The sequence below is a fragment of the Lolium rigidum genome, chromosome 1 (assembly GCF_022539505.1).
Source record: "Lolium rigidum isolate FL_2022 chromosome 1, APGP_CSIRO_Lrig_0.1, whole genome shotgun sequence".
Classification (NCBI taxonomy): Eukaryota; Viridiplantae; Streptophyta; class Magnoliopsida; order Poales; family Poaceae; genus Lolium; species Lolium rigidum.
This window is the reverse complement of record NC_061508.1, coordinates 230862775-230888904: the sequence shown is the minus strand read 5'-3', so window position 1 is coordinate 230888904 and position 26130 is coordinate 230862775. Positions and strand designations below refer to the sequence as shown.

The window sequence follows — 26130 nt, the reverse complement described above, 5'->3', positions numbered from 1 at the left end:
TGAGGTGCCAAAACTCCAAGAAAAGAAAGTTTTATAGTACATAGAGGATGACATGCGGGTCCCATTTAGAAGCAGCGGTATCACCGTTTGAGAGGCGGCAGGGGATCGAAAGAAAAAGGCAAGTGACCAAATTTGAGGTGCCAAAAAAAACTCCAAGAAAAGAAAGTTGATTGCACATAGAGGATGACATGCGGGTCCCATTTAGCAGACAGCCGGTCTCAACGTTTCCAAGGCGGCAAGGGATCAAAAGAAAAAGGAAGTAGCCAGAAATCAGGGGGTCTAAAAAAATCCAAGAATAGAAAGAATTTTGGTTCATAGAGGATGACATGCGGGACCCATGATCCTGCATCGTAAACGGCTCGATCGGAGAACGTTGAACGAGATGGCGCGATCGAGAAAAAAAACAATGCCAGAGAGGCTGCCATCCGGGCCCTACATCCCTCGGCGGTGCGGATTTGCGTTGACTCGGCCGGCGAACCCGAGATTTCGAGATGCACCACGTCCCGGCCACCATACGCGACGTTTTGGCCGCTTTCGTCGGGCTAGGTGGCCTCAAAAACGAGAAAAAAAAAGTTTTGACATGCACCACGGAGGGACCAAAAATCGTCGGCCATGGTACACCAGCAACCACGGCGCGACTTCAACTTCGTCGGCCATGGCAACTTTTCTTGTAGTGATAGTTCATAGTGAAGTAATTTCATACATATGTTTGTAGAGTTCCTCATATGATTCATCGGATGACGAGTTCGACCAAGAAGAAGAGGAGAACATATCGATACTATTAGCATACCGCGCCGTTAAGAGGCCAAAATTTGGTGGATCGGTGTTCGGTAGACAGAAGTTGTGGAGAGAAAGGATTGAAGGGCATGAGAAGTTGATGCGGTCGTATTTCAATGAGAATCCGATTTTCCCGAAAGCTATTTTCGGCGGCGTTTCCGGATGAGTCTCAGCTTGTTCAAGCACATTGCAGCGGAGGTCACCAAATATGATCGCTTCTTCGAGCAAAGGAGGAATGCCGCCGGAGAACTTGGCCATAGCACATATCAAAATGTGACCGCCGCCTTGCGTATGTTGGCATATGGTATACCGGCGGATCTTATTGATGATCATTTGGCCATGGGAGAGAGCACTTCTATCTTGTGTGTGAAGCGCTTTGTCGTTGCAATTGTCAATGTCTTTGGCTCCACATACTTGAGAGCCCCCAATGCTCAAGACACGGCAAGGCTTTTGGAGATCAACGCCAACCGGGGATTTCCCGGTATGCTTGGTTCCATTGATTGTATGCATTGGAGTTGGAAGAATTGTCCAGCGGCATGGCATGGACAATTCAAAGGCTACAAGAAGGATGCCACCATAGTACTTGAAGCGGTGGCCGACCAAGAGACTTGGATATGGCATGCTTTCTTTGGAATGCCCGGATCTTGCAATGACATCAATGTTCTTCAACGGTCACCACTAATGACAAGACTTGCAATGCGGGAAGGTCCATTGGTGGAGTTTGAAGCAAATGGCCGCAAGTACAACTATGGCTACTTCCTCGCCGACGGCATATACCCAAGGTGGCAAACATTTGTGAAGCCAATTATTCAACCAAGAGGTAAAAAGCAAACTCAATTCCACAATGCACAAGCGGCGGCTAGGAAAGATGTAGAGAGAGCATTTGGGATTTTGCAAGCCCAATTTGCCATAGTTAGAGGACCGGCTAGATTTTGGGATCAAGAATGCCTTTGGTATATCATGACCGCGTGTGTAATCATGCACAACATGATTATAGAGGATGATCGCGGAAAAGATGTGGATCATACCCACTACGACTTGATGGGGGTTCCCGTGCAAGCGACGAGGTCCGCACATAGGATTGCCCGATTCATTGCCTCATACCATGCCATTCGGTGCAACGACACACATGATGATCTTCAAAAAGATCTCATGGAAGAATGGTGGAATTGGAATGGACAACAATAGTTCCATATTTGTTGTATTTGTTTGAAAACTATGTGTTGTATTGTCTCAAAACCATGTTGTATTGTTGTATGTGTTGTATTTGGTGTGAAGTATTGTTGTGAACAATGTATTGTATTTGGATGGTACAATATATTTGTGAATTTTTATATATTGTTTCATCTTCTTGGATGCATATTTGTGTGTGTTTGCTGTTTGCGCCGCGTCCGCGCGCTGCAAAATGGCGCGTCCGGCGGAGGTGCTATTTTACCGCGCCAACGCGCGCTGCAAAATGGCGCACCCGGCGGAGGAGAAATCGATCCGGCGCGCGGCAACGGTATAGCGCGCGCAGAATTTTTCTTTTAGCGCGCCGCGATATAGCGCGCCTGCTGGAGATGCTCTGATGATGTAGAGCCCTCCGGTGATGATTCCCCTCTCCGGCAGGGTGCCGGAGGCGATCTCCAGAATCCCCCGAGATGGGATTGGCGGCGACGGCGTCTCTGGAACTTTTCTCGTATCGTGGCTCTCGGTACTAGGGTTTTTGCGATGGAGAGTTTTTATAGGCGAAAGGGCAGAGTCGGGAGGCGGCCGAGAGGCCCACCCCCATAGGCCGGCGCGCCCCCCTTCCAGGCCGCGCCGCCTTGTGGTGTGGGGACGCCTTGGCCCCTCTCCGTCTCTCCTTCGGTGTTCTGGAAAGCTCTGTGGAAAATAAGACCGTGGGCTTTTGTTTCGTCCAATTCCGAGAATATTTCCTGTGTAAGATTTCTGAAACCAAAAACAGCAGAAAACAGGAAGTGGCGCTTCGGCATCTTGTTAATAGGTTAGTGCCGGAAAATGCATCAAAATGATATAAAGTGTATGTAAAACATGTGAGTATTGTCATAAAACTAGCATGGAACATAAGAAATTATAGATACGTTTGAGACGTATCACCAGTAAGCACAAGCAAGCTCATAATCATGTACAACATGGCATAGCAATTCATGGCATGATAGAAGCAATAAGCAAGCAACACAAGATATGAACAACAAGCATCACACACTGGCCAGTAACCAAAGCTTGGTGAATTGGCCAGGGCTTGCAGAGAAGAAGCATAGGATGATTATGCAGCAGTAGCAAGGCCTGTATGATCATATGATCATCAGGAGGCCGTAGTGCAAGAGGAAGAAGAAACACAGTAACATGGGAGGCGCACAGACAAGGAGTTGAGAGAGTGGAGGAGCAGAAGAACCTTACCCGCGCCTGGAGGCAGAAGCTATGGCATGGCGAGGCAGTGCCCGCGCGGCCATAATAGCTGCAAAGCCAGGGAAGACGCCGGCGTTACGCCGACGAACACCACGAACAGCACAACATCCGGGGACGATGGCACAGGCGCTGCGAGCACAGCACCCGCGCCAGGTCTGTCCCAGACACGCGCTCACGACGACGACGAGGACGCCAGCTCATCGGAGATGGTCAATCGCCGAAGGCGATTCTCCACGAGATCCAGAGAGGTGGCGATCTGCCAGAGGAGGAAGAGAACGAAGGAACCACGCGGACAAATCGATAGATCGTCGCGCAGCGGTTCAGATCGTATCGACGGCGAGGTTAGGGGAGCACGGAGGTGGCCGAAGCACGGCGGCGTCCATGGCGGCGACGCCATCGCCATGCGAGTCGCCAGAGGCTAGGGTTAGGTCACGAGAGAGAGAGGAGAGCGTGCGAGTGAGGTGGGCCATAACGGTTCCACCGAACCATTTTGGACAAGCCGTGATGGGCTGTCCAAATGGGCCAAGTTAGGTGGGCTGGCCCAATTGGGGCCAGGGGTATTTTAGTCATTTTCTATTTTGAAAATAGCATAGAATTTAATCAAATTTTAGTAAATAAAATATACCTCTAAAAATCCATGAAAAATTGGATTAGTAAATTAAAAATTATTCTTAACAAGAATAAAATAAGAAATGGAATTTAGGAAACAAATTCAAATTTTGGAATTTTCTGAATTTTAATTAAAACTTGGAATTTTAAACTATTATTTCCTTGTATTTAAAAATCAAGGAAAAATCTCAAATGAGTTCAAATATTTGTTTTCAAATACTTCAAAATGAAATTCTATTATTCCAAGGCATTTCTATAAAAGAAAGATATTTTCCAAAGGAGAATACTCTATTCTTCTTATTCAAAAATATAGAGGTAACTCTATTATTTCAAATTATTTTGAAATAAATAATGAATCACAAAAGTAAAGTGGTATTACTATGAACCATTTTTATTTATGAGAACAAAGTGTTTTTACAAATAAAAGCAATTGCAAATTACTGCCAAAGGCATAAATCTTAATTCAACCCTAAATTTTAATAAATAATTGGGGTAAGGGATTCAACATAAAATAATACATCCAAGCATGCATTATTTGGATTTTATAACATTGTCCTTACCGGACAATGATGCTTCTTACGAGAACCCGAGGTCCGGGTTCCATCCATCGCATTGAACTGCATTATCTCGCAGTCCACAGGCAAGTTCACCCTTGCTCATATCAACTTGAGTATTTTCTATCACTTTACTGCAAAGCTATATACTTATCATTCATGCATGGCAAATGAAATGTTACTTTTCAAATTATGAATATGACTATGTGGCTGGCAATGGAACCATGGTTGTGTTGACATGGTGGAGGTTCCATTGCATGGGTTGTATCAACCTAGGGGTAATTACCAATGCCGTCCAGTGATTCTAGCGCCGTACATACCGCGTTGACCATAAGATCTATAATGGCTCTAGGGAAGCCAGTCGTATCTTTTCCCTCCTGCACGCCAACGGACTTGATAGAGCTCGGCGGGGTGTTGTGGAGAACACTGCCGTAGGTTGGGATGGCCTTTTAAATCCCCATCCGTGTGGATGACTCGGCTCTACCGTCTATGAGGGATTGTCCATAGTACACCGTGGGTAAAGCCGTATTATCGGGAGATGTCTACCGGGGGTGTACGGATGGACAAAAGGGTGGGTTTGCAGGGTCGCGAAGAGGGCGGTGTGGGCTTGGATCTTCTTTCCTGGCCTCACACCAAAGGAAGTGTGAACGGGGGCAAGTCCCTACGGATGGCAAAAAGGATGAGATCTCTTATGGGAAAAGTAACGCACCTCTGCAGAGTGTATCAAATTGTGGTCTGTCACTCCTTGTTCCGGGAAGGGAACTGCGAACGCGGCAGGAAAGGAACTCCACAAAGTTCTGGTCAACCTGTGAAGACTGACGGGGATAGTTTTCATAATAAAAGCAACCTTTTGAAGAAATGTTTTCGAAACATGCATTGACCTGAGATTTCCTGATCGATGGTCGTAGCTAGTGCATCAAACACCTTTTACTCTTTTGAACTTGCTGATCGATGGTCGTAGCTAGTGCATCAAACACCTTTTACTCTTTTGAACTTGCTGAGTACCTCTGTACTCACTTTCTTTCGACACCCTTGCTAGACTGTGATACGGAAGTGGAGGCCATCACCGATGGAGCACCGGAAGGAGACTACGAGCTGGTCTACGAGGAACCTGATCTGACCGGCGAAGTTGAAGGAGTAGACTATGGGATAGTCTACGGACCCGACGAGAATGAGGCGGAGGAGTAGTGATATATCCTAGTATCATAGAGCCGAGCAGCGTAGACCTTACCTAATTAAGTTGCTGAGCTCTCTTCTATATATATATGTGAGTTGTAATCATACTTAAGTAGTATCTTAGGGTGTTCTCATCGGACCTGTGAGAATACCAACTTGTTAAGACAATGTTTGTAATAATATTTGGAGTGTTATGACCTGCAATGTTTCTGTTGTACCACCCTGAGGGATATGACAATTGTGAAGAAGTCTCTTCACAAAGATCATATCAACGACTTGTATACTACAACATGCAGTGGTATGCTGGGTCACCGCAGGTTCCCAACGGACGTGTGCTTTACCATCACAAGCAAGGAGCAAGAAGGAAACACGGATATTTCCTACAACTAAAGTGTCACAAGTTCTAGTTAGTTATGCACTAGTCAATTTTAGGGAGTAATGCCAGTTGATTTGATTAAATAAAATAAGTGTAACAAAATAGTAAGGAAAAGTGTCCCAATCCTCTTTGAACTCAAGAGGACAAGACAAAGGTTTTCTAGTATAGGAAAAATGGCCATGGGTTCGCTCTATCATCTCTCTTAATCTATGATGGTTATCATGTTATAGATAATAATAAAAAAACACAATAGTTATGTTTAGTGGTAATGTTTATGATGGCTACATGTCCTAAAACACATAGTTGAAAGAAGTACTCCTTTGTGTTGTTGTTATCATCCTCGTAAGGCCAACGTTGGTTATTATCACACCACACATTATACTCCTCCATTTTTACCCCGAGATAAAGCATATAGTGCTGCATTGACATGTCACTCAATGCATACGCCATCTATCACTTGGCCATCCAGTACCTACATACATCATAGTACTATATGGTAAACATTTTAGACATGGATGCAATGATTTATCTGGTATGTGAAGGATCACATCTCTTCCATTTACCTACACTTGGTGATGTCAAGCACCTCATGAAAAGGTAAACACGACATTAAAAAAGAGAAACCATAACATGTATCATAGAAGCATATCCGAAGTATGACAAACAATAAATATTCCAACATAACCGTAAATGCATAACAAGCATCATCATACACCATAATATCCACCATAGGAATTACATAGAGAGATTGGATCAAGTTACCACCACAAACCCATTTTCCAGGGGGTGGACTGCGACCCTCTCATCATGGGGATTGATGAGGAGGCGTTGGTGAAGGAGGGGAGGCGGCGATTCCGGCAGTAGTTCCCCTTCCAATCTTCCCCCGATGGCGGACAATAGCCTATATGGTTTGGTGTTTCTTTGTTTGCACCGCCTTGAAAGGACACGGATGCCGCCTAGAGGGGGCGAATAGGTGGTTTAAAAGTTTTACGAATATGGCTTAACAAATGCGGAATAAAACTAGCGTTTAATTTGTCAAGCACAAAATCTATATAACTAGGGTTCACCTATGTGCACCAACGACTTATGCTAAGCAATTCAAGCAACTATGTGATAGCAACATATATAACTTCAAGAACGAAGGCTATCACAAAGTAAAGTGTATAAGTAAAGAGCTCGGGTATAGGATGCGGAGACAACGATGTATCCCGAAGTTCACACTCTTGCGAGTGCTACTCTCCGTTGGAGCGGTGTGGAGGACAAGTCACTCCAAACGCATGAGGGCCACCGTATTCTCCTCGGGAATTCTCACAAAAAGGGATGTCCTCGATCCACTATGGAACCTTAGGGTGGTCACCGAACCTGCACAAAACTTGGGGCTATCTCCACAACTTAATTGGAGGCTCCCAATAAATTGCCACAAAGTCCTTGCCCTTGAAGAATCTCCACAACTTAATTGGAGTCCCCAAGAACACCACAAAGACCACTAAGCCGCATAGTGTCCAAAGACCCAAGAGGAACAATCTCCGGGAACAAGCTCCCGAAGTGACTATCTCACGAACTTTCACCTCCATGTATCACCGCGGAGAAGTCAAACCGATGCACCAAATGCAATGGCTAGAACACCACAAAGATGCCCAAAACATTCACTCCCAAATTCCAACAAAGCTACTAAAACTATTGGGGTAATAAGAGAGGAAGAACAAGATAAGAACACAAAGTTCCCCAAGATCTAGATCCCAAATATTCACTCACAAAGAGATGATTTGGTTTGGTCAAAGTGTGGATCTAGATCTTCTCAATATTTCTCTCAAATAGATGCAAGAATCATTGGAAGGGGAGAAAGATCTCAAGCTCAAATATGAACAACAATGGTGGAGAGAGAGGCTTGAGAGAGAGGAAGAAGAAGAAGCAACTCTTGAAAGATGGGGGCAAGAATGACCTAAAAGGCTGGCCCCATTTTTTCTGCCCGTTGGGGCTTCCTCGACTTGGGGCCGGTAGTACCGGTCAACTAGGGGCGGTACTACCGCCGGTGTGCAGCAAGCAGCGGAGGGAGCGAGCAGCGTGAAAGAGGAGGGGACCGGTACCTCAGGACGATCCCGTGCGGTACCTCCGACCGATCCCAGGCGGTACCTCCGGCCTCGGTACCGGTCGCGGTACCGGCTGCATGCCCAAGACCCTATAACTTATACTGTAATCAAACCATCTTGAGCAATACCAAGGGTGGTACCTCCGGCCGTGCTCCGGTGGAGGTACCGGAAGTGCTCCGGTGGAGGTACCGGCCGTGCCCTTTCCTCCTTTTCCTTCTTCTTTATCCAAATGAGACAAACTTAAAACCACAAAATCTAGAGTTTGGAAACTCCGATCGACATGAAACCAATTTTGTTGAAAATATGAAAACTAGTGGGAGATGATTTTCTATAATTTTTTAGAGTGAACCCTCTGAACCGAGAAAAATTCCAAAATCGAAAACGCAACAAATGATATATGCGAAATCCGTTTTTGGTGAAATAGAGCTTGTCATGGAAATAACCACAAGCTCTAATACACCACATGGATAAGATCCAAATAACAACCAAGAAAGATGATGCAAGAATGCAAAGGTTTGACCGCACTCCGAACGATACGACCGAGTTACTCACTCGAGAGCCCCTTGATAGTACGACCATTATCTTATAAACCGGCCTCCCAACTAAACCACGAGACCGGTAAGAAAGAAACCCTATCAAGAGCAAACCTTAACCTTGCGCATTCCATTTGAGCTCGATGATGATGATCTTGACCAAAACAAGATAAAACTCCGTTCTTGATTGTGCTTGCTTGATGAAGATGAGGTCTCGCGGATTGCTCCCCCATACTCCACTATGGATGAACTTCTTCTTCGATGCAACTTCACATATCCATGGACACATATAAATGGCAAGTTTCAAGCATGTGAGCTCTTCGAGTTGACTCATCTTGAACTTGCACCTCATTTCTTCGTATTGCAACCTTGACGCTAACTAATCGTTCAAGCATTGCCTATGGACAACTCCTACACATATAACTCAATGCAAACATTAGTTCATAGGGATTGTCATTAATTACCAAAACCACACATGGGGGCTCTATGCACTTTCACTCCTCCTGTGGAGATCGCGACCCAAACGGTGGAATCAACGGCATTCAAGATTCGACGCTCCAGATCCACCACCTAGTGGCACAGTCCATCTTGTTGGGCTTGCCATTTGCAGCTCGTTGGGACCCCAGGGCTCTACTTTATCTACTTTTCTTCATATGGAAATTATCTGACTCCTCATGTTGACCTAGCTCCGTTTCGAGTTCCGTATCTCCTGGAAATTCTAAAATACTAACATGCATCAGTGTGTAGGTTTGCTTATTTTAGAAAGAAAGTTTGAACAATTAATCTAAAATGGAAGCCGTATCTGTTACAACTATTAAATTATTAAAATAATAGAGAATAAAATAGTTCCACATAGATTAAAGGTTCTATAAGCGATTGATTAAGATCTGAAAATTGATGTACCTAAAATATCCAGTCCATTTATATAGCTTCCTATCACATTACTAAAATGATAGAAAATACAAAGTTTCCACACAAACTAAATGTATCTTATATCAATTTATTATGAGTTGAAAATGAATGTACCTAAAAATGCTAAATATATCTATCTATATATATATATCTACATATTACAACTATTAAATATTAAAATGATAGAAAATAAATCATTTCCATCAAAAGTAAACCATCTAATCTATTGCTTACAAATTCTAATGGTTGAGATTTGAAAATTAATGTAACTTAATATGTGGGCATGACCGGGTCTTGATCACGAGTGTGCAAGTACAAGAATAGTACAAATCGGGGTTACGGCACACTCTAGTGCACCCGCTAAACTACTTTCAGCCCTTTTTTTTTTATTATCCATGGTGTTTGTGGGATTGACCTAGGCAGAGGTACATGTGGTTGTAACTGGCCTTGTTGGTTTTGCTTTATATTTTTTGCTACAGTTGTGTTGATGGGTGTTTGTGTCTAGTGGGTTTCCGTGTGGTATGCTGTGATGTTTGATTTATTGAGGACGCTTGGGCTATGTGGGTGTGTTGAGAGCCACCTAATGATGTACTATGATCCTTAATGTTAATATATCCAACTTTGTTGAAAAACGTTGTAATGGAATAATATATGTGATATATTCTCATGTTTAATTTCGTGCAAAAAGGTTTATCTGAAAAACTGACGGGAGCACTTGCATACACCATATGATCACCAAACACATGTAAAACAAGCACACCTGAGGTAATTTTATATTTCCCGATTGTTATTATACTATATATAGTTCCAATACCATGTGCAGAAGAAACACATGTTGTAAACTTTCTACGAAATCTAACTTGCAAGATAAATATATCAATGGTTAGAAATTTCCGTAAGTATAGGTACCTTACAATAAACCAGAACTATAACTAAGATATTATTTGATTATACGATTTATAGATCTCTATCATGGTATTTATGAATACACCATATAATTTTGGAAATAGGTGAAACATAGTTTAAGGAACATTTTATTGCAACACAAATTAAAATTAGCACGAGCAAACTATGCAAATTATGCATTAAAATTAGCTCAGTGTAATTTTCGGAAATTCTATTTGGTGCACTATTTTGGCCCATATGTTTTCATATAGGTTATGTGATTATTAACCCAGTTGTACGACTTTTCGTTTGCATTAATATCTTATTGAACATCTTTTAGTAAGACGAACACCCGACAATTCTTTCTCAACCTTGTAAAATTTAAAGTGTCTCACGCGAGACAAATACGAACCTAGTGATATCGTCAAAATTATTTCGTGGAAGCCTTATATAAATGGGAAACGTGGAGGCTACGTTCTTTTAAAGAAATGTATAGGTCTTTACTCGACCGAAAAATGCATTTGGAGCCCGATGTCACTGGAGCCCTTTATTTTACAAATTTAAAAATCAAGTTTGAAAAAAACCTAAAAAATGTACATATGTAATAATGAACTCCTCCGTTCCAAATTAGTTGTCGCATAGCGATTCCACATACTGAAGTGTGTGTAGATACATACGTATCTATACCAAGTCTGACCAAAGCTGCGACAAATTATTTGGAATAGAGTGAATATGTATTAAGCATGCAATGTCTCAATCTGAAATATTTTGTATTATGAGATATACAAAAAATACAAAATACAAAAAGTTTAAAGGTGCACTGTGTGAAATTTTGCATGTTCTGTGTAGAGTAGATTATAACGTATTTTGGGTTGAGACCTTCCATGCTCAAACTATACATTATTGGCAATATATAGTTATTTTTTTAGAATTTCTGAAACTTTAATTTTTTTTGAATATTCAAATTTAAGTGGTCTAGTGAGTCTGGAAGCCAAATTGACGCACTCTTTACTATTTATTTATTTAAGGGTAAGGCACTTTTCTAAACTTGTTCAAACTTCTAAATTAGTCTCTCTAATACTAATTAAAAAAATGAAACAAATTTGAGAGACAGGTTTCTAGAAAAGCCAAGAAAGGATAGCTTCTGGAAAAGGCCTTCTAGAAACAAAAAAGAAGTGTGCCTTATTCGACCTTCTACTCCCTCCGGTCCTATTTAATTGACTCAGATTTAGTATAAAGTTGTGCTAAATCCGAGTCAATTAAAAGAGACGAGAGGGAGTACCTTCTAACCGGAAACCCTATCTATAGTTTATCAGTGCGCTTTTGTACAGCACACACGCATGTTGTTTTGCGCCATTAATTCTGTTTCACGATTAAAATAAAACCATATTTCTCTATTTTCGTATACCGTCTGACTACTATCCCACTTTTTGAAGCTTTGCTCCATTATGGCATAGACCAGAGTTCGAACCCTCTGACCATGAGCCAAGCATGCATGACATATTAACGCGCGATGTTGGGCGATAAATAGGGATTCCTCTTCTAACCTCCACACATATTTGTTAGCGGAATGAACCATTCAACAATTAGCAGCATTAGAAGAATCAGCCCGGCCAGGCCCATATGGATCTTTCTGGAGATGAGAGCCCATAAGACGCACACGCAGCCCAGTACATAAGCGGATCCCGAGATTTGCAATCCTCTTCTTCTTCCTTGCTCCTCTCGCCTACTCCGGCAACCTCTCTGATCCATCTCCCAAATTCATCCCCTTCCCGGTCTTTTTCTCAAATTCGCGGTCACGACCACCACGGCAAGCCAGTCCCACCGGTGCTGGCCGGCGACGATCGATTCTCCTTCTTCCGCCGCCGCCGGTAAGGAACCCTAGCTCCTCTCTTCCCGCGGCACCGACCAGCCGCCCCCTCTCCCCGTTTCCACGGATGCCTATGGTAGTAATCTAACACATCCATCCGTTGCTGCTTCGATTAGGCTACTCCGTACTGTAATTCAGCGCAGCGCGAGATCGATCTCCGCGTCGCTCTGTTTCGGGGATTTGCCAAGACGAGGAGGAGATGAAGCGCAAGCGTGAGGGCAAGTCGGGCACGGAGAGTTCCCCGAAAACCGCCTCCGACGCTTCCACATCCAGCCCAAGCAACGGAGAGGACACCCCACCGCACAACACACCACCAGTCGCCAACCCCACCCCGGCCGTGCCCGAACCACCTCTTCCTCCTCCTGAACCGGAGAAGGCGGCGAGCGCTGCCGCTCCCCCAGCAGCATCGTCTAACCCCGCCGCCGAGATACCGTACACCAAGCCAAAGATGGCGGTAGTATACGGCCGGGTGAAGCTAAAGTTCAAGTCCTCCAAGGCTGCCGAGCCCAGCCATAGTCCATCCGAAGCCAAGGCGCCCGCCGATGCCGGCAAATCCCAGACCGCTGCCCCTGAGACGGGCAAGCAAGTTACCACTGAAAAGGGTGTTGTTGCCCCATTAGATAGGCAGACAGCTGATGGGCAGGTGTTGGAGCTGACTGGTTCCGATAAGGAAAAGGTGGGGAAGAAAGGAGGGATCATCAAGCTCTTGTCCGCGGGATTGTCGCCTTCGGCACGAGATGGCACCCAGGACAGGGAAGCGGATGAAGTGGCTGAACCTCTTCCCGGTAAGCAGGAAACGGTTTTGGTGAACGATGAAAGCGACAATGCGTCGGAGCCGAGGAACTCGCAGGAGTCGGAGGTGAAGCAGTCTACCCCGGACCGTCAGCGCGATGAGAAAGAGTTGGCTGCTGCACTTGAGGTGAGTACGACTTGGCTCTACTTTACAGGGGGTCTTCTGGTTCCCGAAACATCACGTGATACTGATCTGAGATGCATGGTTTACTGGAATTATTTTTTTGCTCTCAGGCTATTAAGAAGGTTATGAAGGTCGATTCAGCTGAGCCATTCAACGTCCCAGTAGATCCTGTTGCTTTGGGAATACCTGTGAGTGTTTTCGTGCACCGTTTCTTTCATTTTAAATCACAATTGGGACATTCTGGTAGGCAGCAGTTTTGGTGTTGATCTTACATACTAAGTTGACTCAGCCCATCATTAGTTTTAGTGTTGTATCAGCACGTCCACCTAATGTCTTCTGTGGTGTAGTACTGATCACTTCGGTTTGAAAGTGTTTAGATATCTACTTGCTATGAGTATGGCAGTATGCAGTTTTCCGTTTATCATGCTCGTGATTTTTCTCTCTGTTAACTTTTCTGGGGTAACTTTATTAGTGAGTGGGTTGCTGCCCTGTACTCAATTGCATGGTCGAATAAATGATGTTCTTATTAGTATCTTTCATGTCTCCGCTCTTGGATTGTTATAATTAGGTCAATTTTATCTGTAGTTATGGTGAAAGATCTACCTAATTACATGATTATTTGGCTGAATCTCGTGGGGTTTTCCTTCCTCACAATATCAAGTTACTGAGTCTCAGTATATATTTTTTTCTTGAATATAACTATCAGAGTAAGAAACAGTTGTCACAAATGAGGATCATTTCCTCGGCAGTTCCCATGTAGATTTCTGTTAGCTGCATATCTTATGATCTTTGTTCTAACTACCGGAGAAACTAATCTGTATGCATGCTCTTCTTATCGATAAAGATTCACTTCATCCTTGTGTTTTTTTTTTGTTTGCCCTCACACACTTTGCAAATTTGTAGGATTATCTTGATGTTATCGACACTCCTATGGATTTTGGCACAATATGTCAAGATTTGGAACATGGTAACAAGTACATGAATTCAGAGGATGTCTATAAGGACGTACAATTTATATGGGATAATTGTGTTAAGTACAACAGTAAAGGTGATTACATAATAGAGCTTATGAAACGGGTAAAGAAGGCCTTCATGAAAAATTGGCTAGCAGCAGGCTTGTACTCTGATGTGCAAGACAATGGTAAGTATTGGACAGATGGGAATTCCCAACTTATCCTTAATTTGTACTTCCTTCTGATATTTAGCTTGCATCTGAGTTTTTTAGTTAGTTTCAAGTAATAAAATTTGTGTACCAAAAATGAGTCAATACCAACTACCAAGTGCCCAAAGGAACTTCATATATGAAAAAAATGAACATTTTATCATCAAGGCATTTATACCATCAGTATTAAGCCCAGTTCTTTTGGAGCTTTTGACTGGCTTAGAGGTGAAAATAAGCTTAAGCTAAAAAGAACTCGATTTTAAGCCGTTTCCTCGGGCAGCCGCTTTCCACGTTTTCTTCACGATTGGGAAAAGCTGGGTACCCCCAGCTTCCCGTGGCTTCCCGAACTCTGGCTGAAACGGTATATCCCTCGACCCCTATTTTTCATGCTATTTACTCCAAATGCCACCGCGCCGCACTGAGAGGAGAACCGTTTCTCCACGAGCGCAATCTGATTTCTCATTGCTAGGTTTCCTCCCCTCGCACCCATCCGCCGCCGCCGTCACAGGCAACTCCGGAGGCCGGCGCACCCGCCCGCCGCCGCTGTCACAGGCAACTCCGGACTCGCCATCCCCTGCCAACCCTGTTCCAATTTCATGGCGGAAGGGTAGCTCGCGGCCAGCCCCTAGCTCGTCGGCCCGGATCGATCCCAGCTTGAGCTAGCCGGCCGGGGCTCGATCTAATGCAGCGCCCAAGCAGCAGCGCCGCCGCTGCCCCTCACCTATGCTGGACATATCCCTGCATGCCCAGCCGATCGAATCCTCCAGCCCGGCTGCTTGATGGTGCCGGCTAGCATCTGCTCGCCGCCAGCAGTGGCAGAAACAGAGTACTACCAGACCTCGTTCATTCAGTTCATGCGCTATTCATCTTGACCTGACTTCTGACTATGCGTGCATTCGGCGGGCAGGAATTCGTTGCGGAGGCGCACTGATGCTTCAGTTTTGGTACATGATGAGTCGATGAGAGCAAGTGCACGCTCTGAACACCATAAACATATGCAATCTTTAAACTAGTGATATAACATTATACGCTTCCTTCTATTTGAGTTGCAATCAAGTAACAACGACCTGATATTTCTATTGGAATATTTATTAAATTACGAGCATACATGCAAAGAACAATACAAGATAACTCAAAAACAGATAACAAATTCATCCTAGGGCATTATGGACTTTTCACCAGACAACTCAAACAATAAGCTTGAACACTAGAAGCTAAAAATAACTGGATTGCTGTTTTTCAAGAGCTTATTTTCACAGCTGTTTCTCTGGACAGCTAAGCCAAGGTGGGCTTATGCACAAGCCAAAGCTCAAAAGAACTGGGCCTTAATGAGTTTGTTTTCAAATTATTCGACATAGTGCAGAAAACAAATTGAAGTTTTGATATGTCCTATTATTGTACGAATTTATTACATAAGAGATCAAGTAAAAAGTATTAATGCTGTTATACCACTTCCCTTCCACGTGCCATTGTGTTAGAAGTTCAACAACGATGCACACTTCATGGCCATTCTTCTGAGTTGCATATAGTTCGCATTACCTGACCAAATGCATGTGGTCATATATGTGACGAGTTTTACCAAACAAAATCTTAGGTGGCAATGACACCACTGGTGATGAGGATGCCAAAGTTACTTCAAAAAGCAAGTCTAAGCAAAAAAGACGACGCCCAGGGTATGCATTTATTCTTGTTTGACAGTTACCTGCAAGTTTTATTTATTTATTTATTCTGGAGGCTGAGACTATCATGTGATATAAACTGCTGTGTGCTATGTGCATGCTCTTCAGGAATCATGTCAACTGGAAGTTTAGGCCACTGCATGAAGTAATGAAATAGGTGAAATAGGAATAAACTAAACAACATACTGCACCTGGAACAGTGATTTGTCCAACATATCATCTATAAGACTCATGTGCATGTATACCATGTTTTCGTAACCTTTATGAACTACCTATATTGACTATATTTTCTTATTAGTATTATTATTAGCCTTTTGGTAATAAAACATAACATAGGCGTAAATTTCTCGAGATCATGACAGAGATAGTTCCAACAGTTATACTACTTTGCAGACCTATATTCATGTTACAATATTTTAGTTGAGGGGCATTTAACCATTGTTCCCTCAAATGAATATATGTGTAGTTAGCTAAGTGATGAATCACCAATACTTAACACTTTGGGCGCACATATTTTCCTTGTCAATTCCTGTTAGGTTTATATTGTGTAACTGTGTCATGTTCGCGATACCTATTCAGAGTGGGAACACACATATGTTGCTTGATTATTTCTGTTAGATCAATATTATTTGACAGTAACACTAAAACTTTTTAGTGGTCTTTCTGATGTACAGAAAGAACATTAGCCCACTATGCCCACCTGCTGATTTTGCGGCTCTTGATGTCAATGAAAATATTATTCTATAATTCTTAAATAACTTGTTCGAATACAGGAATGATCGACACAAAGATGACTGTTCATGTGCTGTATGTCAAGTTACACGACGTAAGAAGGAAAGGGTTGAAATTTTGTCTGTTGATAATGAAACCACTGTAACGAATAATGACATTTCTGAAGAACAAAGCATGGAGGTTAGAATCAACATCTAAATCCTTGGTTCGATTGCCCATTGCATTCTTTGTGTCATGTATACATCAATTTTATTTTTTTGAGGAATTATACATCAAATTTTCCTCCGTTGCTGTTATGATGTGCAATGTATATGCTCAGTGGAACTACCACAACGTCTCTGTTATTTGTCTTGGTACTCTTCACCATATTGCAGACATGCTTAAGTGTTCCTAATGTCATTTTGGCAATTCTGTAATTTTGTTTAATTATTAGCATATTGCGCCATTCATTTAGTTGTCGTAGTGCTTCCTATAGTATATGAGTGTAACCACATTGTGGTCAGTAGAACCACCACAACGTCTCTATTATCTGTGTTTGTGCTCTTCACCATATTGGATACATGCTTAAGTGTTCCATTTTGGCAATTCCGTAATTGTGTTTAGTTTTAGCTTATTGTGCTATTCATTTAGTTGTCGTAGTGGAAGGTTTGGTTTTAATTCCTAGATAGTTTATACACTTCTATTCTCAGAGTGTAAGTTTGTATTTCCATCCATTTGGATCGTCTTCATGTTGAATGCTTGAACTAACTTTTGCTTTTGCATGCCAGGTAAACTTCGGTGTTAATAATTCCGGTAGTCATGATACACCCTCTAGTCAGGAGAAACTACAGCATACTGATGTGTATAAAGCGATGGTGGAAGTTGATGCGCAGACTCAGATGAAAGATCTTGGTAAATTCCTGAAAAATCCATCTCCTGACTATGAAGATGAGGGCTCCAGACAATACTCTGAGGAAAAAGAAGAGGTAGAGTATAAAGATCTGAACAATCAGGACGAGCATACTTCCGCACAGCCTAATGGTAACTCAGAAGTTGAGCATCACCAACAGAAGGTAATTTTAACCACGCCGTGTGAAAGAAATTTTACCTTTTTATCCATGGTGTGGCATTATTTGACAAGGTTGGTAGAACCAAAAAGGTTCATACTTGTCTTTGTTCAGTGGTTAGTTTCTCATCCTGTATTCCTATCTTGATAGACAAACCATCAAAATGTTCCCAGCAACAAGTAATTATATAGAAATATTGCATTAGTTGATCAACATCGACTTATATTGCGGCGTGCTTTTGGTCCCACTCACATGCCCTGTGGGTACACCTATTAGTTTGTAGTGCTACTGTACCCGCCTCAGATCTTAGACATCGTAGTGGGCTAAAAAGTCATTTATTTATGCCCATATATTTTCACGGGGAAAAAGAATCTGAACTCTGTTTTTTGTGATCTGACCACAGGCACGGACAGAAACCAGCCAGGAGGTTGAAATGGAAGATTTCCCCATTCAACAGGAGAACCAGTCATTCCTGCAGCTCTGCGCGCGGCTTTTCCCTAGCAAGCGGAGCTCTGCTTTCAGGGGGCGCCATTCCCTGTTCCGTCAACAGCGCCGAGTGGCAGCAAAGGAGAGCCCCCTACACGCTGCGATGACAACAATAATGAAACGGTAGGAAATTCAGTTTCTTGCCAGAGAAGCTCCAGGCGGTGTTGTTATGACTCTGGGAAAGCTCTTCCCTGCAGACATGGAAGCTGGCTGGTTGGTATAAAAAGTTGATTAGTCAGAACATTTCTCCCTCAGATCCCAGGACTCTGGTATGACGTGGGTACGAAAATTAGTTGGAGGATACCTGTCCATTGTGCGGGAAGAATTCTCTTGTTCATTTTTGTATCAAAGCTAGTCGTGACAGTCACACGTAGCTTGCCGCCCTGGCATAGGGTTGTCCGGAAGGCTATATTAATTCTTAAGCGATTTGATTAGTATTTCTGCCGATTCTTCCGGCCAACCGCTACCTGACTCCCAGTTGCTTGCCCAAACCCAAAACAGAAGTTTGATTGTGATGCATGATTCACGATTGAATATTAGCAGTGAAGATTTAATATGTTCTCTAATCAGTTTTTCTCTTGAGGAATTTGTTCTCTAATCAGTTGGTCCTAAACCTGTCACCTACTCCCTGGAGCTTGCCTTGAGAGTATAGTAAGAAGGATTTGTGGGCAAGTGGGACTTTTTATGCGTATATCCTGCTGGTGTGCTGATAAGGTCTCTGTGCTTGGTCTTAGCCAGTAAAGTGGTGTATCACTGATAGCTCGCCATCTGGTATTATGGCACCCTTTGTTTTGTCTCAGAAGCCATCTACAACTCCGTAGTACATTTCTTCCCACAATAACACTTCATATAATTACATGTTTGCAAGTGCCGACAAATTATTGTTTTCGGTGGTTAGTAAAGCACTCCTTAAAAAGTGCACACACATATATGGTAAATCAGGGAGGTAATACTTGTGTAACCATACGAAGCCTGGAACTTTTCCTTGCAGGAAAGTTTCCAGCCCACGTAAGATGAGTGCCTGAATCTACCGTCTTGTCTGTAACTTTGTCAAGGGTAAATGTCAAGGTTCTAGTAACCCAGTGAACCACCCCTACTAACCTTGTCCGACTTGGCCGCAACGCTGCAGTATCTGTGTACATACTGAGGTGTTTGATTATGACGGTTCGGTTTAGTCCCTGCTGCACGTTTGGGAGTGCTCGCGTACCAAAGTTTTTGTTTGTTGCCATAGAGGAGAGGAGAGACAAGGTTTCGGTTTGGTGACAGGACTTGTCCATAAGGCACCGGATGATCAAGGGCATCTACAATGGATTTGGCGCGCCGTCAGCTTCCTGCTTGGAGACGTGAGTACTGCTAACACTTGCTGAATTGGGAGAGGCAAAAGGAGATAGATAGACCTTTCCTCTCGATGTGCGAAAGAGAGGTATCAGAGGTGCCTCCAAAGAGGCGTCTATGTGTAGAGCATGTTATTTGTCCATCACGTGTTTTACAACTTAGTTTTAAGGGTGTGATTAAGTCTCGAGAGCTAATTAACTTCGTTCTCAGTAGAATGCCGTCATGGGATCTCAATTGCAACCCATGTTGCAACTCATCATTTACATGAATCTTGAAGCAAGTCTAACGGTTCGGAGATATTTTTCGTAGTTGCAATCCTAATTATAGCTAAAAATATCTCAGTTGCAAATGTAACTTACAACTCAAGTCTCTAGAAAAAAGAACTTACAACTCAAGTACACGAATTATGATGCAAATCCGATGGTGTAGAAACCTGTTGAGAACGAAATAGTCTACTACCTTAGAATTCCGCAGTTTTAATTTTAATCTTGTAAGAGCATGTCTAATGGAACCCTTAAACCCTTATAGCTATAAGGGTCGAGAATTGGCAAAATTAGAGAGGTTGGAGGTGTGAAAAAAAGGAGGCATTTAGTGGAACCCTTAAACCCTTAAATTTTAAGGGCTGAGTCTGAGGGTTCCACTATTTGACTCAACCCTCAAACCCTCAAACCCTCATCACATTTTCATATCACAAATATCACCATATCAATCAAACAATAATCATTCTAGTTATTATTACAACATCAAATAGTACTCTCAAGCACAAGATAATCATTCCAAATATTACAACAATGTTTTTGGCCAATTAAAAAAAATTGTTCGAAGCAAATAGGACATAGCAAAGTGAAACAAAGACACATCATGAGCCTTGGCGCCGCCCATCCAACTACCAACCGGACTCGGAGGACAACGACATGGAGTCGTCGGAGTTCATCTCCATCTACAACAAATGAGCATATTTGCATCAAAATATAAATTTTGTGCCTATTTTTCTCATCAATACTATCAACAAAATTTACAAAAAAAGGGGGGGAGAAAATACCTTCGACGGGGTCGGACCGAGCGGCGTCGAGCGGCGTCGGGGGAGAAGGCCGGGGGCGGGCCGAGCAGTGGTGGAGGGAGGAGGAGGAGCTCGGGGGGATGAGGAGCTCGGGGAGGAGGAGGAGCTCGGGGGGAGGAGGAGCTCGGGGAGGAGGAGGAGCTCGGGAGGAGGAGGAGCTCGGGGAGGTTGGGGGCGGAGCGGCGGCGGCGGGGAGGCTGGGGGCGGCGGCGGGGCGGAGGAGGCGGGGGTGCTCGATGCGGAGGAGGGAGGAGGCGGCGGAGGCCGGGAAAAGGTCCGGCGGGGGGAGGAGGAGGCGGGGCTGCTCGATCCGGTGCGTCGGCGGCCGGCGAGGGGAGGGGCGGCGGCGGCCGGCGGCGCGGTGTGGAGGCGAGCTCGGGGAGGGAGGAGGAGCTGAACTCGTTCTCGCGTCCGTTGTGAACGTGTAGGGGTCGGAGCACGGGTCGGGGCCTCCAACCCTTATCTGTACAGGTCGGGGCACGGATTGGAGCCTCGACCTCTAATTTCTTTTAGGGATTTAGAGATTTAGGGGTTCCACTATATAGCATTTGGACATGCTCTAAGGATACAGAAAACAGGATCCGTTGCTTGGCAGGAAAATGTTTTTGCCATTTCACTAACAACGTGGAGAGCATAAGAGAATACTAGTGCTGGTAGTTTCTACAGTTAGAGATGCTCTAGCAAGTGCTTATGCACTAATTTGACTCTGCTTAACAGGAGTATAATCCAGCAATGATTGTGAATTTGGAATTTAAGCACCTGCTGCAGCCTGGCTGAGAGCCTGAGAAGGCACCAAATTGAGGAGAGATTCACAAGGTAGCATTGACACTTGAATTTCAACGGACCTAGTCAAGTGTCTACCAAACCAAACCTCATCATCGATCCATCATCATACAGTACATATATATTTTTTCTAAAATTTTAAATAAAGATGAAGTATAAAATATAAAAGTAAAACCAACCAAACGCGTTGTCTTCGACTTGTTCTCCATCCCTCCACCTACAACCCATTCCAAGCAACAAAGCCAAGCAAAGGCTCGATCGACCTCGACCTGCTCCCATTCCATCCATCCATGTCGTCTTCTCCCTCTCCCTCTCACTCCCAATGCTAATGTCTCGCCGCCACCACCTCGTCACCAACGCAGCACCTCTCCTCCTCGCAGTCCTCCTCCTCGCCCTCGCCGTCGTCGTTCCGCCGTGCTCGGCGGCGCCGTCGGCGCGCCAGCTCTCCACGGTCGCCATCTCCCACACCAACGACTCCACCCTCGTCTGCGCCCTCATCATCGACAAGACCGACGAGGATGGCGTCTATGCGACCGGCGGCAACTCCAAGCTCCGCTGCGCCTCCTTCCCCGACGGCCAGGTCAGGACCTACCCTTCCGCCGACATCCCCTTCAACGCCATCGCCGCCGGCAAAGACTTTCTTTGCGGCCTCATGGCCCCGGCCGGCGGCCACGCCGCCATGCGCTGGTGGTCCTTCACCGAGGAGGCCGCCGCCAACCGCTCCCGCCCGGTAGGCCGACGCCTCTACTGGGGCCCCTCGCTCCGCTCCATGTCCGCCGGCGGCGGCCACGTCTGCGGCCTCTCCGACGACCACGAGCCCAACTGCTGGGAGTGGCCCAGCCTCTCCCTGCCCAAGGGCCTCGACTTCTCCATCATCGCCCTCGGCCAGAACTTCCTCTGCGGCGTCGACAAGACCAACGGCACCGCCATGCGCTGCTACGGCGGCGGCATGCAGTCGCCGCCCGCCTTCGCGTACGGGGACGCCGCCTACAAGGCCGTCGCCGCCGGCAGCCGGCACGCGTGCGCGGTGGACGCCATGGGCGGGCTCGTGTGCTGGGGCGACGGCAACCCGGACGTCCTCCCGAGGGAGCTGCCGGCCGACATGACGGCCATGGCGCTCGGCCACAACACCACGTGCATCCTCGCCGGGAACGGCACCGTCAGGTGCTGGGGCGTCAAGGTGCCCAAGGAGTACACTCGCACCAGCTTCGCGTCCATCGAGGCCGACGGCGACACCGTGTGCGCCGTCATGACCAGCAACTACTCCGTCGTGTGCTGGGCCAAGGACGGCCGCTTCGACGGGAATCATCTCGTCTTCAACAGCACCCTGCCGGGGGCATGCACCAACAAGACCAGCTGCCAATGCGACGTTGTCTCCGGCTCAGGGGCGCTCTGCGGCACCGGCGGCGGGGTTAGCGGCGTAGAGCTCGCCGTGTGCCAGCCTTGCAAGATACCACTGAACGCGTCGAGGATCGTCGTCGCCAATGGGAGGACGCCGACGCCAGGCAACAACGGGAAAAACAAGAATGCGCTGGTGGTGGGGCTCAGCGCGGCCGGCGCCGGCGTCGCGGTTCTCGCGGCGGTGGGGCTGACGTTCTACCTCGTCGTGTTCAGGAAGTTGGACAAGAAGGCGCACGTCACCGTCCGGCTCGGGGAGTCGTCATCGAGGGGCCTGTGCCGCGACGGGGAGAGCATGGTCATGCCGGCGCCGGAGCGGTCAGCGCTGCAGCCGGCGCGGCCACTCGGGTGCGAGGAGTTCACGCTCAAGGACCTGTCGCGGCTAACCAACGGGTTCGCGGAGGAGTCCAAGATCGGGAGCGGCAGCTTCGGGTGCGTGTACCGCGCGAAGCTCGCCGACGGGCGGGAGATCGCCATCAAGCGCGCCGAGCGCGCGTCCACCGGCGCGCGGAGGCGGCGGCGGTTCGATGCGGAGCACGCATTCCGTTCAGAGCTGCGGCTGCTGTGCCGCGTCAACCACCGCAACCTGGTGTCGCTCCTGGGATTCTGCGAGGAGCGCGGCGAGCGCATCCTCGTGTTCGAGTTCATGCCGCACGGCGCGCTCCACGACCACCTCCACGGCGACGCCACCGACCGGAGCACTTCCCCGCTATTCTTGTCGTGGGAGGCGCGGCTGCGCGTGGCGCTGGACGCCGCCCGGGGCGTGGAGTACCTGCATTGCTACGCCGTGCCGCTGATCATCCACCGGGACATCAAACCTTCCAACATCCTGCTCGACGCCGACTGGACGGCCAAAGTCTCCGACTTCGGCCTCTCCCTCGCCAGCGGCTCCGCGTTGGCGCCGAACTCGAAGACGTCGGGGACGGCGGGGACGGTGGGGTACATGGACCCGGAGTACTACCGTCTCCAGGAGCTGACCGAGCGGAGCGACGTGTACAGCTTCGGCGTGGTGCTCCTGGAGCTCGTCACCGGCAGGAAGGCGATCCACCGGGACAACAGCGAGGAAGGGAGCGGGTCGCCGAGGAATGTCATCGAGTTCGCCGTGCCGGCCGTGGAGGCCGGCGACATCTCGTCCATCCTCGACGGCCGGGTGCCCGCACCGCGCGGACACGAGGTGGAGGCGGTGGCGCGCGTGGCCAAGATCGGCGCCGAGTGCGTCCGGCGCGGGCGCGGGCGGCCGGTCATGTCGGAGGTGGTGGCCGAACTGGAGTGGGCCGTGACGCTGTGCGAAGAGTTCGTCGGCCGGACGACGAGCGGCGCGCGGAACAGCAGCTCCCGGAACGGCGGCTCCGACATGTCTCGGTCTCGGTCGAGGTCGGAGTCCGAGGACCGGAGTCCGTACCACACCCGTGAGTTCAGCTTCGACTCGGGCCGGGTCGCCGGAGTCGGGCATGGCAGGTCCTACTCAACCATGTAAAGATTTGATTCCTTTTCTTCTTCTTCTTCTTCTTCTTCTTTCACAGTGTTTCTGTAGGATGAACCCATAGTAGTTAGTTCTTGTCCATAAAAATTTTACAGGAAAAAAACAGAGAGAGAAACAAATTCTCATTTTCCACGAGATGAATCAATGGATTTGCTGTAAATTGTTGCGGTTAATTTAACGTTGTGATCTGTGAAGAAAAACAAATAAGAAATCACAGAGTTTGGGAAATTTTGACACATAGTAGTTATTGGAGTAGTGGTGGGTGTGTACTTTTTAAGTTGTAGGTGTAGATAGCCATACTTCAAAGTTCAACAAACAGCTGTTGATATAACACATGGACGCAACCATAGCTTATACCATGATTTGATCCTCTAGGATCTTGTATAGTACAATAATGTTCCGTGCTAATTTCTTTATTCTCACTTCATTCTGTGCAAGTAGTGGTGGTGTTGAGCTCCAGATTATATTACTATTTTCTACATTCCAAGTTCTGAATTTATTCCTTATCCAGAAACTAAATTTGAATAATTTCAGAAAATTTCTCTATATCCTAAATTTTGAAAGAATCATTTTACAAATTAAACTGAATATATAGGCAGGCGATTTATTTTATTGAAAATACAGCTCTCATGAAAGGTACATGCATGCGTACATACGCGAAAGTCCATATGAATATACATAAGGATATACAAGCTGATTTCTTGCAGCTTATGCACAAATTTAAAGACGGAGGACATTCGGTGCCCGCAAACTTGATGGGTTCAACAACTATTCTTTGGTTACAAGTTGTGCAACGATCCATCAGTGAAGTCACCAGTTGCTCACCAGACAAGGAAGGAAAACATAATTACCAAGTCCTCTACCCTTTATGTTCTTCATAATTATAATTTGAATATTTGATCCATCTTTGCGAATCAAGTCCTGGTATGTACAATGTCAAAGACAAACACACCATTTTGATGACTAGAATTTGAAAAGGTAAAACATATAGGCAGTCAGTTTATTTTATTAATTGAACTTACAACTCTTATGATATATAGGTACGTGTATACTTACATACACGAAAGTCCACATGAATGTACATAGGGATATAGAAGCTGATTTCTTGCAGCTTAGGTACATATACAAATTTAAAGGCGGTGGACATTTGGTGTCTGAAACTTGATGGGATGGACAACTAATCTTTGGTTACAAGTTGTACAACCATGCATCTGGTGAAGTCACCAGTTGCTCACCAAACAAGGAAGGAAACTATGTGGAAATACTTACCAAGTCCTCTACCCTCCATGTTTTTGATAATTAAAATTTGATCCATCCTTGCCGATAATTCCCCTATACTGGTATGTTGGGCCTGCTTGACTCAAAAGAATTTTGTAGGATTCTTACCTGTAGGATTTCTTTGTTCTATAGAGACCATTTGATTTAAAATATGAACCCTCCAAAATTTATATAGATTGCTTTCATATACTTCAATTTCATATGATTTATAGCTAGAGGTTAGACCTCTTGGCAAAAAGTTCTTTGTACCGATGACAACTACGACATGTACTCAATCGTTATAGAATTTTTTTTCTGCATTTTTCCTTAGGGTAGGCTCTTTCGTGTTGTTTTTGTTTTGTCTATGGTGACTGTCTTCGGATTAGCCGGTGTGAAGTTCGTGCTACGAGTGGTAGTTTTCTTGTATTCAAATTTCTGCCTTCTATAAATATAGGGCACACATTTGATCTCGTACTCTCGGGAAAAAAAAGTGAATCTGAATATGAAGAGAGGAGGGTGGCCACGACTCCACCGAGGGAAATGCTGGATTCCATCCAGACCTGGTAGACCCCTCCATCCATGAGCATACGAAGAGAAGAGAA

General features: G+C 45.6%; 2 protein-coding genes across 3 annotated transcripts; both read left to right on the top strand.

The window, feature by feature from the left end:
* The first annotated feature begins 12169 nt into the window (after positions 1-12169).
* Positions 12170-18903, top strand: LOC124691235 (bromodomain-containing factor 1). 2 transcript variants are annotated; one of them, XM_047224509.1, is made up of 8 exons: positions 12170-12192; positions 12308-13110; positions 13218-13295; positions 14011-14248; positions 15864-15942; positions 16722-16860; positions 17448-17732; positions 18130-18903. In XM_047224509.1, exons 2-8 carry the CDS (start codon positions 12391-12393, stop codon positions 18337-18339), a joined length of 1749 nt encoding a protein of 582 aa, XP_047080465.1. In that variant the 5' UTR covers positions 12170-12192; positions 12308-12390; the 3' UTR covers positions 18340-18903. The 2 variants fall into 2 exon arrangements, with proteins under 2 accessions (XP_047080465.1, XP_047080469.1); XM_047224513.1 differs by lacking the exon at positions 12170-12192 and having other exon boundaries at positions 12306-13110.
* Positions 18904-21637: 2734 nt separating this feature from the next.
* Positions 21638-24499, top strand: LOC124683297 (serine/threonine-protein kinase-like protein CCR4). The gene has a single exon (XM_047217847.1). It carries the CDS (start codon positions 21713-21715, stop codon positions 24263-24265), a length of 2553 nt encoding a protein of 850 aa, XP_047073803.1. The 5' UTR covers positions 21638-21712; the 3' UTR covers positions 24266-24499.
* The last annotated feature ends 1631 nt before the right edge of the window (positions 24500-26130 follow it).

Coding starts and splice junctions, on each gene's coding strand:
- LOC124691235 (XM_047224509.1), top strand. CDS start 12,391: ATGAAGCGCAAGCGTGAGGGCAAGTCGGGCACGGAGAGTTCCCCGAAA. Junction 13,111..13,217: donor AGTTGGCTGCTGCACTTGAG/GTGAGTACGACT, acceptor TTTTGCTCTCAG/GCTATTAAGAAGGTTATGAA. Junction 14,249..15,863: donor CTCTGATGTGCAAGACAATG/GTAAGTATTGGA, acceptor ACAAAATCTTAG/GTGGCAATGACACCACTGGT.
- LOC124683297 (XM_047217847.1), top strand. CDS start 21,713: ATGCTAATGTCTCGCCGCCACCACCTCGTCACCAACGCAGCACCTCTC.